General features: G+C 41.7%; 1 protein-coding gene across 3 annotated transcripts in view; it reads left to right on the top strand.

The window, feature by feature from the left end:
• NTRK3 (neurotrophic receptor tyrosine kinase 3) overlaps positions 1–12,635 on the top strand; it is a 469,793-nt gene that overhangs the window by 341,450 nt on the left and 115,708 nt on the right. Inside the window, exon 13 of one of the 3 annotated variants that reach the window (XM_072617806.1) lies at positions 6,828–7,334. The exons of the other annotated variants lie outside the window; for them this stretch is intronic. Within the exon in view, the coding sequence (XP_072473907.1) occupies positions 6,828–6,946 (119 nt within the window). The 3' untranslated portion in view covers positions 6,947–7,334. Of the gene's footprint in view, positions 1–6,827; positions 7,335–12,635 lie in introns of those variants that run through there. 3 annotated transcript variants of the gene reach the window in all.

Raw genomic sequence — 12,635 nt, 5'->3', positions numbered from 1 at the left:
TTTTCTTCTCAAGAGTCCTATCATAACACAGATTATAAGAGAAGTTTAAACTCTGTCTCCCAAAATTAATATTGTAAAAGTAATTCCAGTACATTTTTGAGGCCACAAACCTGATCTCTGAGCTCTAAGAAGGGCAGAATATCTCCTTATTATGTAAAAGGATCTATTCCTGAGCTGTGTTATCTTTTTTAAAATTTGAATTTATCCCTCTTTCATTTAGAAACATAACTGTTTCTGTGTACTTTTTCAGCATGGACTAGATGGTGTTCATGGTTTGATTTTGTCAGTGATGGTTGTCAAAATGTCATTTTTGGGGCTTTACCCAACCTTAAGTATCTAGAGCTTGGGTCATTCAAGAGGTATTTACTGGGTAAGGTCTAAAGTGGGGAAAACAAGCTCACTTCTTATGAATGAAGCTTGTTCTCAGAGCTGCCCATATAGGAACCAGTGCCTTTGACTTTCAGGTCGATTTTTTTGAGAGGATAACACCAAGCATTTGGGTATGGAAAAAGTAAAGATCTGCTTCAGGAGATTTGCAAAGAAAGCAATGCTAAACAGCATTTGAGCCAGGGCTAAACTAGGTGACCACAATCTTGTCTTGAACTTGTTTGTTGCTCCAACATCCCAGGAGGTTACAGGTATCCTTGGTGATGTTCTTACCCTCAGAGAGAGTCAGTGAATGCACAGCTTTGGAAACTGAGAAAGTGGAAAAGGGTCGTTCAAGAGGCATTCTTGGCCTTCACTTGGGCACTCCTTGGTGTCTACTCTGAGTCATCTCAGCACAAGCCAGTGTCAGTAGATAAATGCAGAAGGATATAGTAAAAAAGCAGATAGAGTTTCATTCAGAAGTAATCCTGGCTTCCATTCTCAGAGCTGCCACTCTTTCACTATGTGATATTGAATAAAAAATCAGCTCCCCTCTCTGAACCCCATTCTCAATTTAGACTAGAGCATGAGAATGTTGTTACTTCTCATAATTCTTGGCCCCATCTCCCAGGGGTATTGTAAGGATAAGTGAGTGAATGTCTAGACAGAGTTTTTAATTTTTGAGATGGAAAGTCCTAGATAAATGCAAATTGTTATGATGGTGGTGGTTGGTGGTCACAGTGCTACAAATGGATGGAAATGTAGTAAGTAGGAGAAAGGCCAGACAAGAGTACTGTGGCTGCAGTGAGAAAGGAAGGGATGTTTATACAGCCTTCAAACTAGGACAGTTGTAAGGAGTGTGCCTAGGCTCCTGGGTCTATAAGAGAGAAGACTCTTTCCTCTGTTTCATTCAGGGATTTTCCAAGGTAACCAGGCCTGAAGAAATTTCATCTAAGACTGGATGGCCTTTCCCTAACTCTTGGAGGTTGTTTTGTTAATGTGGAGGAGCAAAGACTCCTGAAAGTAAATTCATCAAAGGTGGTGGGAATATCCTAAAACAAAACTGCTGTTAGCCCTTCCTTTTCAAAGAGGAGCCAAAGGCATCAGTTGTCTTGACTTGCAAATGAATTGGATTTAAGTGAGCCAGAGCTGTGCAGAGTCATCAGCCTCCCTCTAGAGTCATCAGAATTCATTGTTAAAACATAGGTCAAGATCACTGGAGATGGCCCTGGATACAGTGGGACATCTTGGACTTTTTAAGCTAAAGTCTTTCCCAGGTCTCATTTTGTCTGAGGCAATGATCATTTAGTAGTTAAAATCTAGGTAAGAATTGAGGCAAGAAGATGGCCTAGTTTGCCTTCACTAAAAAATCAGTCAGAGAGGGGAAGACCCTCAAACTTTCTGGCCAGAACAGAAACAATTGCTGTTGCCTAAACGAAAACAAACAAAATAAAAAAAAAAAAGAAACTAGCTTGAACTAGAGGAGGAATCTCAAGTTTAGGGAGGTCCTGGATGAAAAGGTATGTACTACTGAGACAGTATGGCAACAGCCCTCAGTATGAACCCAAAGGAAAAATTCAGGATAGTTGGAAGGTAAGCAGAGTGAACTCAGAAAGCTTGTGCTAGCTTCCATGACAAGAATATTCATGTTTAGGGCAAGAAACTGGTACCACCAGGCCTGGTATAACTTTGGACTGGTTACTTAAACTCTTTTGTCCCCAATTTCTTATTCTGAAAAACGAGGGAATGGTATAGGATGCTGTCCAATTTCTTTTCTGACTCTATAGCTCCTTATGACTAGTGGTTGTTGTAGAAAGACCAAAAGAGGCTATGCCCCTACTATCTTTGAGGTGCTTACAGGCTGAAGTAGAGAGTTAAAAAAGGAAAGAAAACCCCAGGTAAGACTTGATTTGGCATACTTGCCTGGAATTTGGTTTATTCCTCCTTCCCCAATTCTCTTTAATTCCTCTTTCCTACCCTCTAAGAAAGAGGACTTTTGTTTCCCTGTCACTAATTTTCAATATGTAAACATCTGGGCTCCAGAGAATCATGTGGAAAATGGATCACACTAGCAGAATCACTGTAGTTTGGCATCCCCAGTTCTCTCCTTTACTCGACCATCCTTGGCTATATCCCCCAAATAAGACTGCCGAGTTTCAGGAGCATAAGGACAGAAAGGCTCTCTATCTATAGAGAAAGAAGGAAGAAAGCCACATATAATGTCCCTCTCTGGTTTGGAAGAGTTAAGAATGAGACTCCTAATGATCTGGCTTCATTTTTTTTTTTTTGCCCACCACCACTGTTTGTGTGACTTTGGCAAGTCTCTTAACTAACCTCTCTGCCTCATTTTTCCATGTGATAAATTGTCACTGACCAAAACCAGGGCTCCTTTCTGGAGTCAACTAGTACTTACAAAGTACTTTTCAAACGAGAAATACTGTGTAAATGCTAAGTGTTATTGTTATGTAGCAACTTTAGGATGACAAATGAATACATTTGAAAAGGAAATGTTTGAAAATAATCCAATTGAGCTCCATTTAGTATTGGGTCTTTTATCCCCTCTATAACCTAAAGCACTTTATGGAGTTAGGTAATAAAATTACGGTCACATAACAAATAACAGGGAGAGAGCAAGAGGGAAGAGGCTAGGAGAAGAGAGGACTTCTGGGATCTGAAGTAAAATGGAAAGTTGTGTAGGCAGAAGATTCAGGGAGGTTGTTCCAGATGGCTGATACCACAAGCAAAGGGCTTACAATTGCTTGTAAAGACCTGAATGAAGTCTTAGAGAAGGGAATATAAAGAGGGAGGAGGTGAGATTGTCTAGACAGGCAAACTTCTTGAGGCAGCTGTCCTCTGCTTTCTGCCCAAGACATCTATTAGCTGTCATGGAAGTAGGACATTTTCTTCTCTTTGGAGGCCTAAAATCCCATGACTCACCTGTGAGGATCTAACCCAATCTTAGAGGCATATGTTCCAAAACTTTATCAGGTTCAATGGGTATACAGTGCTGTTGTCCCCCACTTCTTGCCCTATCCTTTAACAATCCTCCTTCCCTCTCACTCCCAGCTATGCACGTCACCTTCCCTAGATGACCTCAGAGTGTCTGGCTTATTTCTCATAAAAATACACCTGGGAAACTCTTGGAGATCAGGCTCTGTTCCAGGGTTCATGAGCAGCTTTGTCTAAATCTTTGGTAGCCTATGGGGACGTGGAGAGAGGAGGGGATTGACTCTTGAGTGAGGATGAAGTAGAAGGAGCAGAGCAGGCCTCTTCCTCAGGAAGGAAGCCTCCTACCTCTGAAGGTATATACTCATCCATCTTCCCCACCTGCCAGTCAGTTGTTAACCCAATCTTTCCCTGTGGTAGAGCCACTGTCCCTCCCACCCTCACACACACATACAACCATCCCTAACCCCAGACAGAGAGTAACAGTAAATACATTTTCTTTCTGCTCAAGGGTTTTTCTTAGGGAGAGGGGGAGGACCCAACAAACTTGGAGTGGTGCCTCTCAGGCTATCAGACTTCAACATTTAGAATCTTGGAATTGCTCCACCCGAAAAAGAGTTCCAGAGAAAACAAACTTCGGATCCCGGCTCATATGGGAACCGGCTCATGTTCATGAAGGCAGCAGTGGATACCTTGGCAAGGACACCAGCAGTTCTTGGCCCCTCTCTTTAATGAATCCGACATGGAGCCTTAAAGGGCCCTCGGACACCGCGTGGCTGGCCAGGATTGGAGTCTCTCTGGAGCAGCTCCCACTCTCACAGTGGAAACTATTGAATGCCTGTTTCCCAGGGGTTAGAGCTGTAGGGTCCCAGGTGGTTCAGGAGACTCAGCCATTCCTTATGTTTACAGCCTTCCCAGGGTAAAAGATAACTCTGCCTTCCTCACATGGGTACCTAGGTTTTCAAAAAATGAGAAGAACCAGCTCTGCTTCTTTTTGGAAATTAGCTCTTTCTTTATTCTTAGAGAAAGGATATTAATTAGGTCTTCTTGTATCTGGGGTGCTCAGGTCCAAGGGTAGAAGAAGCAACCATTCTGGTTTAAACATTCTGGGTACCCATGGGGGCAGCTCTTGGTATAGCAGTGTGTGTGTGTGTGTGTGTGTGTGTGTGTGTGTGTGTGTGTGTGTGTGTGTGTGTGTGTGTATGTATGTGTGCTGTGGTGGTGGAGGGAGTTAGGCTAAGAGATCTGAACTCTATGCATGACCAGTGAGTAAACCCAACATGACCCTTCCTCTTCAATTTCTAACCTGTAGAAAAGAGATAGAGCCAATTTCTGAATCTGGTTGTACTAGACTTAAGAATATGAGCACAGATCATGTGTGTCAACTAGACCAGGTGTTCAAACAAGCAGAACAGTTTAAATGCAGGAGCTAGGAAGGCTCTGAGCTCTGATTCTGGTTTGATCATTAGTTTTGGCCATAAGCCTTGGGAAAAGTTATTTTCCTTCTGTATGCAAGTAGGGCTCAGTGCTAGCTTTTTCTTTCTCCTACTTCCCACCACTGTTGTCAGGGTTCAGGAAAGCTATTTGTTTAGGTCTTTGTGCCCTTGTAATTATTTTCCATCCTTTGTTGGATTCTAAATATCTGAAGGTTTCATCAGACTTTAACTCTTTACCTTGCCTATAAAGTGCCCTCCCAATGGAGTAGAATACCATCATATATATACACACACACACGTATATATACATGTGTGTGTGTGTGTGTGTGTGTGTATGGAAGCTCAGAAAGAGAAAACTTCTTGAGTATCTCAGGCAGAATTATAGAGGATGTCAAAATAGAGCAAAAGAGGAACAGGAAGGAATAGCTTAACTCAGCTTCAGAATAAAGCTCCGAATAATCCACCCTTCCTCTTCCCCCATCCATATTACCTTTATTCTCTATGTGAGGATCCACACATTGAGTGTGTTGTTCTTAGTTGCCTTTTTTCCCCAAACTCTTCTCTCCAAAACAATCATATGAGAAGGATTCTATCTTCTGCAGAAGTTGATAACACCCCAGGTTCTTACTAAAGTATTTCAATACTCAGAACTTAGCAGCATAGCCCAGCTTTGGTTATGATGACTTCTGGGGTCAGAGGTAGAGGATTTATGGGGACGGAATACAACATGTGGAAAAAGCACTTTAGATCAATTAATGTCTCCTTTATTTCCCCTCCTCTTCCCTCTTATCTTAACCACATCCTTACCCTTATCCCTTCCTGCTCTCCCTCTCTCTCTCTCTCTCTCTCTCTCTCTCTCTCTCTCTCTCTCTCTCACACACACACACACACACAAAATGCTTGCATGCTCACATACAGTTTATATCCTTTAGTCCAGAGTAAGTTTGTTCTGTATTCATATCAATGTTCATTTTAATCTGAAGTTAAAAAACAGTTTCTACTTGGGGATGTGCTTTGGGTTACCTGAACTATAGGACTCTTCTTTATTAAGCCCAGAGTTATACAGACAGAAAAGGGGCAAGATTGAGGATCCTTTCTTACTCTAAGGAGGTCCCCACACTTGAATCTAGTTGCTTCCTCTGTCGACCCTGTGGGGATGATTTCATCCCCATCTGATTTGACATCATAAGAGGATGAAGAGATCAGCTGCTTTTCTCTTCCATGTTCTCCACCAGAATGGTTGAATAGAGTATGCAAATTAGAAAAAAATGACAGTCTCAGAAAAATTCTTTCCTTGCTTTCTGTATATACATATATATTTGTATGTATATATGTATATACACACATACATGTATGCATATATATATTTGTACATACACACGTGTGTGTCACAGTTATTGTGCTATGTTAGAGGTAACATTTTTCCTATTGGCTGCTGGTGGTAGAAATGACAGTGCCTCCCTTGAGAACACATATCCTAGGTAAAGACAGCTTTCTCCTGTTCTGTAGAGCTGGTCATTTTTGATCCAGTCTCATCCTTACCTATTCCTGACCTCATTGCTTGCCAGGAGCCTTTAACTTGTGGGCAATGTTTATTCTATCCATTGACGGGACTTTCTTTTCCTCCATGAAGTCACCTTATACCTAACTTGAAGTGCAAAAAATCCAATCTTCTTCCCAAGGAGAGGGAAATAATTTTAGAGAGTCTTAGAAAGCCCTCTTAGGGTTAGTCCAGGACTTCTTCCTTAGGTAGTCTGACTTCCCTACACCTTTTTCTCAGGCTAATTGGAGGTGTCCAGTGGAGGCAGCAGCAGAGGGTGTTTCCAGTCCTTTGGACAGTGCTTGGTTTTAATTTTATCCCCTATCCCAATCCCTCCGCTCACCTTTCCCTTTTTGCTATTAATTGATTTTACTATTCATGGTATATCTCAGTATTATCTCTGACTATATCTCTAGCTGTCCCCTTTTCAATCTCCCCTCTGTTTTCTGTCCCTTAGTTTGCATCTTCTTTTGGGTTTTTTGGTTTACTTTATTTTTTTTCTGTTTTCTTTTTTCTGTTTTGTTTTGTTTTGTTTTTAGGTTTCAGAGAAGTTATGTTGAATCCAATAAGCCTTCCTGGTCATCCCAAGCCTCTTAACCGTGGCATTTATGTTGAGGATGTCAATGTTTATTTCAGCAAAGGACGCCATGGCTTTTAGAACTCCTTTACAGCCTCCCTGGTCTGATGTCACCTTGGTAGGCTGGGCCCTAAGAGAGGTCGGAAGCAGTAGGCCATTGTTCTGTTTGGATCCAGGGCTGCTGAACAGAACACTTTGCAAACCACCTGTGTGCACCCCACTCCCCTACAAACACACCTTTTAATACCAACAGAAATGGGTGGTCTCCGATTGGCCAATGGCAGGGTTGCCCTTTTTCTCCAATGATCACTGTGCTCCTTCTACCTTCCTTCAAGGCACCTCCGCGGTGAGAGCCAATAAAGCAAATTACAAACGACAACAGCAAAATAAACCAGTGCTCTAGGAGCTATCTTTTAAACACACCTAGTTTTCTTGCTTTACAAAAAAAAATACAAAATAAAATAAAATAAACCCCACCTCTTCAGCAGCAAAAGTCAAGCCTGGCAGAACCCAGCCATGCTCTGGCCTCGCTTTCCGCACTTGGACACTCATGGGTCTCCCTGGCTCTCCTTGGGACATCATGTCGCCCTCTTAGTGACCTCGCTGCCACCCATGTGACCTCAGACTGGGGAAGAGCCACAGACAGCACTTGCGCAGAGGTGGAAACGGCCTGGTAAGAGAGGAAAGCCAGACTTGAGTGTTGGCATCGATTTAGGGTCCCAGAGGGAAGAAGGAAAACTGTTTTCCCCCTTTGGTGGAGAAATTTGTACTTACTTTGAAAATGATCCTCCCTTCCCATCTCTTTATGTCCTCTTCTATAAGAAGAGGGCTCCCAGTGTGTGCAAATGTTAGAAAACTCCCAAGGGGAGATGAGTATTTTCTCTAGCCTCCTCTCTGGCCTCTCTGTCCCCCAACTCTGCTGTTTTGATGAGCTTTGTCTGCAGGATGCCTTGCCTTTGCCATGGGAAGGAAAGATCAGGCCATTGAATTGGCCACTCCGCCATGACCATGGGGACCAGAGAAGCAAGGGCCCTGCGGCCCTTTCTGCCTCTCCACCATGCCTGGATCCTCTCTTTTTCTCCCTATCTCTTGTTCTTGAGTCTGAGAATCTTTGGAACCCAATTTATACACACCTTCAAGGCAAAGATGAACTGAAGGGGGAAAAGAAGCTAAAATTGGCCTTCTGTGGCCCTTCCCCAGCACCAATGGAAGTGTCAATCCTGTTTTCTGGTCAATATTCGTGTTTCTTTTGTTGCTTTGACTCATGTCTTACTCCGTGGCCACGTTCCCCAAGGGAGAGGACTTTCTTCCTTTCTCTCCACTTGGGGCAAACAAAACAAAACAAAAAACAAACCGACAACAAAACCAACAAGACATTTTAATCCAGTGGAGAGAAGGAAGGGCTACGGGGCTCAGCATCTTTTCAGAGTATATTCCAACTTTAGGTCTCTTCCTCATTGGAAGATATGAAGCATAGTTTGATAATTTAAGGAAGGGTGAACACTTTTTTTCTGGCCACATCTGATTCTCCTGACATACTTCCCAGTTGGACCCATTGACTTGGTTTATCTACCCCAATCCCACCCCCCCAGTGTCTGCCCCCTTTGAGGAATACAATGTAGGCTGCAGTGTATCCTCCCGATCATGAGATGTCTAGCAGTAGGCCTTAGAGCATTGGGGGTCTTTGAGTATTTCCATTACTTCCTCCTAAGTTTAAAATTCCTTTTGGAAATGTTGTCTCAGAGTTAAAATTTTCTTTTCCCATTTTCACTTCTGAAATCCTGCTGGGTAGAAGTTTTCACATCAAATCTAAAGACTGATTTTGTAGATCCCTCTATAGGATTTTTGGAGAAGACTCCAAACTTTTCAAGTTCTCCTTCTCCTCTGTAGTGAGGCTTAAGCCTCCCCTCTATTTCCCACAACTATATGTGGATGGTTGATTTTTACCCCAGGGCTTCAATATGTACCCTGTCTCTCCTACTGAGATAACTCAACCCCCCTAACCCCTCCTTTCCTCTCTCCCCATTGCTTCATAGCAGCCCTTATATCCCACAATGCTCCCTGTTGAGCCTGAGGGAACAGGGTCTGCTCCCAAGTGTGTGGCTTTAAGGAGTAAGCGTGAGGATGTTTTTTAATGATTGTAAATCATTACCTCATTTCCGGCCTCCCAGGCATCATCCATCCCAACATTCTTTATCCTGCCATCACTTTCACCTTGTGCTATGACAATGGGACATTGCGTTTCCACAGAGACTTATAGGAGTGTTCAGTGTATAGTTTCTTAATAAACACTTTATTTTCTAATGAACTGACTGTATCAGTCGTCTTATTTGGAAACTTGTAAAATATATTAAAGAGGTACAATTGACAGGCTACCCTTTCTCCTTTCCTTGTTGTAACATCATTATCATTATCCGGTATTGTTAGTATTATTTAATATTTTCTTAGCTTGGGCCTATTTGCCAGTCTATGCATTTTTATTCCAATCAGTTATTTCCTCAGAACAGTTTCTGAGAATGATTAGTACAGTACAACACCGAGTATCTTTACTTGACAGACGAGAATTAGAAGCCCGGAAAAGTTAAGTAGATCACCTAATGTTATGCATATTAAAGATTTGAACCCAGGAGCTCTCTTCTCCCTCTCCTCCATAGACCTTACTCTCCCTCTCCTCCATAGACCTCGCTCCCTACTTTTCTTAATATGACTTCATTTGACACGGGTTCAGATGTGGGAAGGGATTCTCCAAGCCCACACAGGTCATAAGTAACCACAGTCAAGGATTGAACCCATAACTTCTGACTTCAAATCCAGCATTCTTTCCAAGTCCATCACTGTCACCAGTGTGAAAAAAGACCTTGATCCTTTTTAGAATTTGGATGCTAGAAGGAGTGACAACAGGCTTTTTGTCCTTTGCTTTTAGTTCTATGTTTGTCTCAACAAAAAATAGATACAATTTTCTTCATGAACAGAGGGAAGCAACTTTGCCCAGATTTGCGCAGGGGTGGAGTGTGGCTCCACTAGTAAAGCGTGGAAGCCAGGAATTCCTTATTTAGCTAGGACACATTCCAGTGAGTTATCCTCATTTAAGCTGACACGGGGGATGTCTTGGGGTCTCAGTAAACTACTTACTCTTTAACCCCTAGAAGAAGCTGAGCAGGGTTGAACTAGGTTGTCTCTGGATTGTTGATTGTAACGTAGCTGAATAATGAACTACAAGGGTCATGTTCTGCTCCCTCCAATGAAAAGGGGGAAATGACTGTGTGTGTGTGTGTGTGTGTACATATGCATGTGTGTATGAATATATGGTGACTGGGACTGCTGGAAAGAATTCTTGCAAGTATTTGAACCCTTCACTAAGCTCAATGGTCTTTGTCTTTCTTTGCACAATTTCTCAGTGAGGCTGTTTCAAGAGAGTAAAGTGGGTAAGCCCCAGTGGGAAGTTTCATGGAGTTCAAATGACTGTGATGCTTGATTCCTATCTGTCATTCAGTCAATCAAAAATCAGTAAGCCTTTATTAAGTGCTTTTATGTGCTATATGCTATGAGATAATGGAGTTACAAAGACAAAAATGAAACAGTCCCTGCAACTGAGGACCTTACATTTTATCAGGGGATACAATGTGTGCACATTAAAATATAGATGAAATAAATATAAGATGATTTTTGGGGGATGAAGCCAAGTGGTGAGTAAAGGCCTCAAACAAGCGATGACAATTGGGCCTACTTTGAAAGGCCCAAGAATTGGGAGATGAGGAGTGGACACAGCCTCTATAAAGGAAGAGAGATGGGTGATGGGATGCCATGTGTACGGAAGAGTAAAAGGGCCAGTGTAGCTGAACTATAGAACACATAAAGGGGAGTGAGGTTTAATGAGGCTGGAAAGATAGTTTGAAGATGGGCTAAGAAGGTCAAGTGGAGGAGTTTGCATTTGATCCTAGAGGTAACAGAAAACATTATTGAGTAGGAAAGTGACATGGTCAAACCTGTACTTTAGAAGCATCACTTGGACTAATGTGTGAAGGAAGATTTTGAGTCTCAGTAGTCTAAGTGAGATAATCTAAGACCCTCCCTGGAAAAGGGAAGCTCCTCTGCTGTGTGGCCTGGCTGAACCTTGGCATCTCCTTTGGTCCTAAGAAGCCCAGGAAGACTCAGTTAAGTCCATGACTGCTACCGAGACTTTGGTTCCACATATGTAGAACCATAAAATGCAGTTCTGGGGCAGCTAGACAGAGTAATGGATAGAGGACTAGGTCTGGAGTCAAGAAGACTTGAGTTAAAATCTGGCCTCAGACACTAAGTAGCTGTGTGTGACTCAGGGCAAGTCATTCAACCCTGTTTGCCTCTGTTTCCTCATGTGTAAAATGATCTGGAGAAGGAAATGACAAACCATTCCAGTATTTGCCAAGGAACCCCCAAATGGTGTCACAAAGAGTCAGATAGGACTGAAATGACTGAACAACAAAAAAGAATACAGTCCAATCGCAGATCATTAGGCAGCCCTTTCTTTTCCAGGTAGAGTGCCAATCAGGCCTAAGTAGGGGTGTTCCTTATGCTGCCTTACTGTTTTTTTTAATTGAGGAAAGAGTTATTTCTGTGGTTTAATATGTTTTTATGTATATTTTTCTGCACAGCAGTGGCCTGGGAGCTGGGGAAGCTTCCATAGCCTCTAGTGTCATCTTGGGGATGGGGATTTGTGGTAAATGATCATGACAGAATTAGAAGACCTACCTTAGGTCAGATATACATACATATGTGTGTGTATATATATATATATATATATACACACACACACACACACACATATATACACACATATACACACACACATATAATATATATGTATATATGTAATATATACATATACATATACATGTAATAAATACACACATACACATATATGTATGTATATATACACACATATACACACACACATACATACACACATATATACCCATACCCATACACACACATATGTGTATATATACATACATATATATGTGTGTGTGTATATATATATATATATATATATATATATATATATATATATACACACACACACATATATATATATATATGAGTTGATTCTTAGGCTACAAGACCCCTAGAAGAACAGATTAAGTTCTGCTCCTTTCTCTTTTCCTATAGTTCCAGGACTCTGAAAAACCCTGGGATGGTCTAGGGGTTCTGGATGTTCCAAGTTGTTTCTAGAGAGTTGTAGTTTGGTTTCAACTTTCACCAATTGCTCTGAAGGTATGTAGAGTGGATATTGGAACCAATGTCCCCTCTCAGGAGTTATCAATCATGTTATCAATTGCTCTTAGGACAATAAGATTTATGCAGCAGTCTCTTGGGACAATCTGACATGAAGAGAACATGAACCTTTGTTATCCTAATACTGGATTGCTAGATCCTGAAACTAAATTGGCTTTCTCTGTGGAATGGGTAGGTAGGAATTAGTGGGGAAAAATGGGGGAGAGTGCTTCTAGAGTTGGGGGAGAAAAAGATATAAAAATACTGTTTCTAACCTCTAGAAAGCTAGTGTCCAATCTGTCTCAGAAATATTCCTAAAACTGAGTGGAACATAAAAGGTTGTTTGGTTTAGGTCTTCTTCCACTGTTTGGGCAGAAAGGAATCTATACTTGACCTTGGAAAGATCTATTTCATTAGTGTAGGCATTCCCTTCATGGATAAAAAGGACAATTATCTCTATGATTGATTAGATAGTCTTTGAATTGTTGTGGCAGGAGGAAAACAGTCACTTGGTAGT

This window comes from Notamacropus eugenii, chromosome 1 (genome assembly GCF_028372415.1).
Source record: "Notamacropus eugenii isolate mMacEug1 chromosome 1, mMacEug1.pri_v2, whole genome shotgun sequence".
Taxonomy (NCBI): domain Eukaryota; kingdom Metazoa; phylum Chordata; class Mammalia; order Diprotodontia; family Macropodidae; genus Notamacropus; species Notamacropus eugenii.
This window is presented reverse-complemented; position numbering and strand designations above follow the sequence as displayed.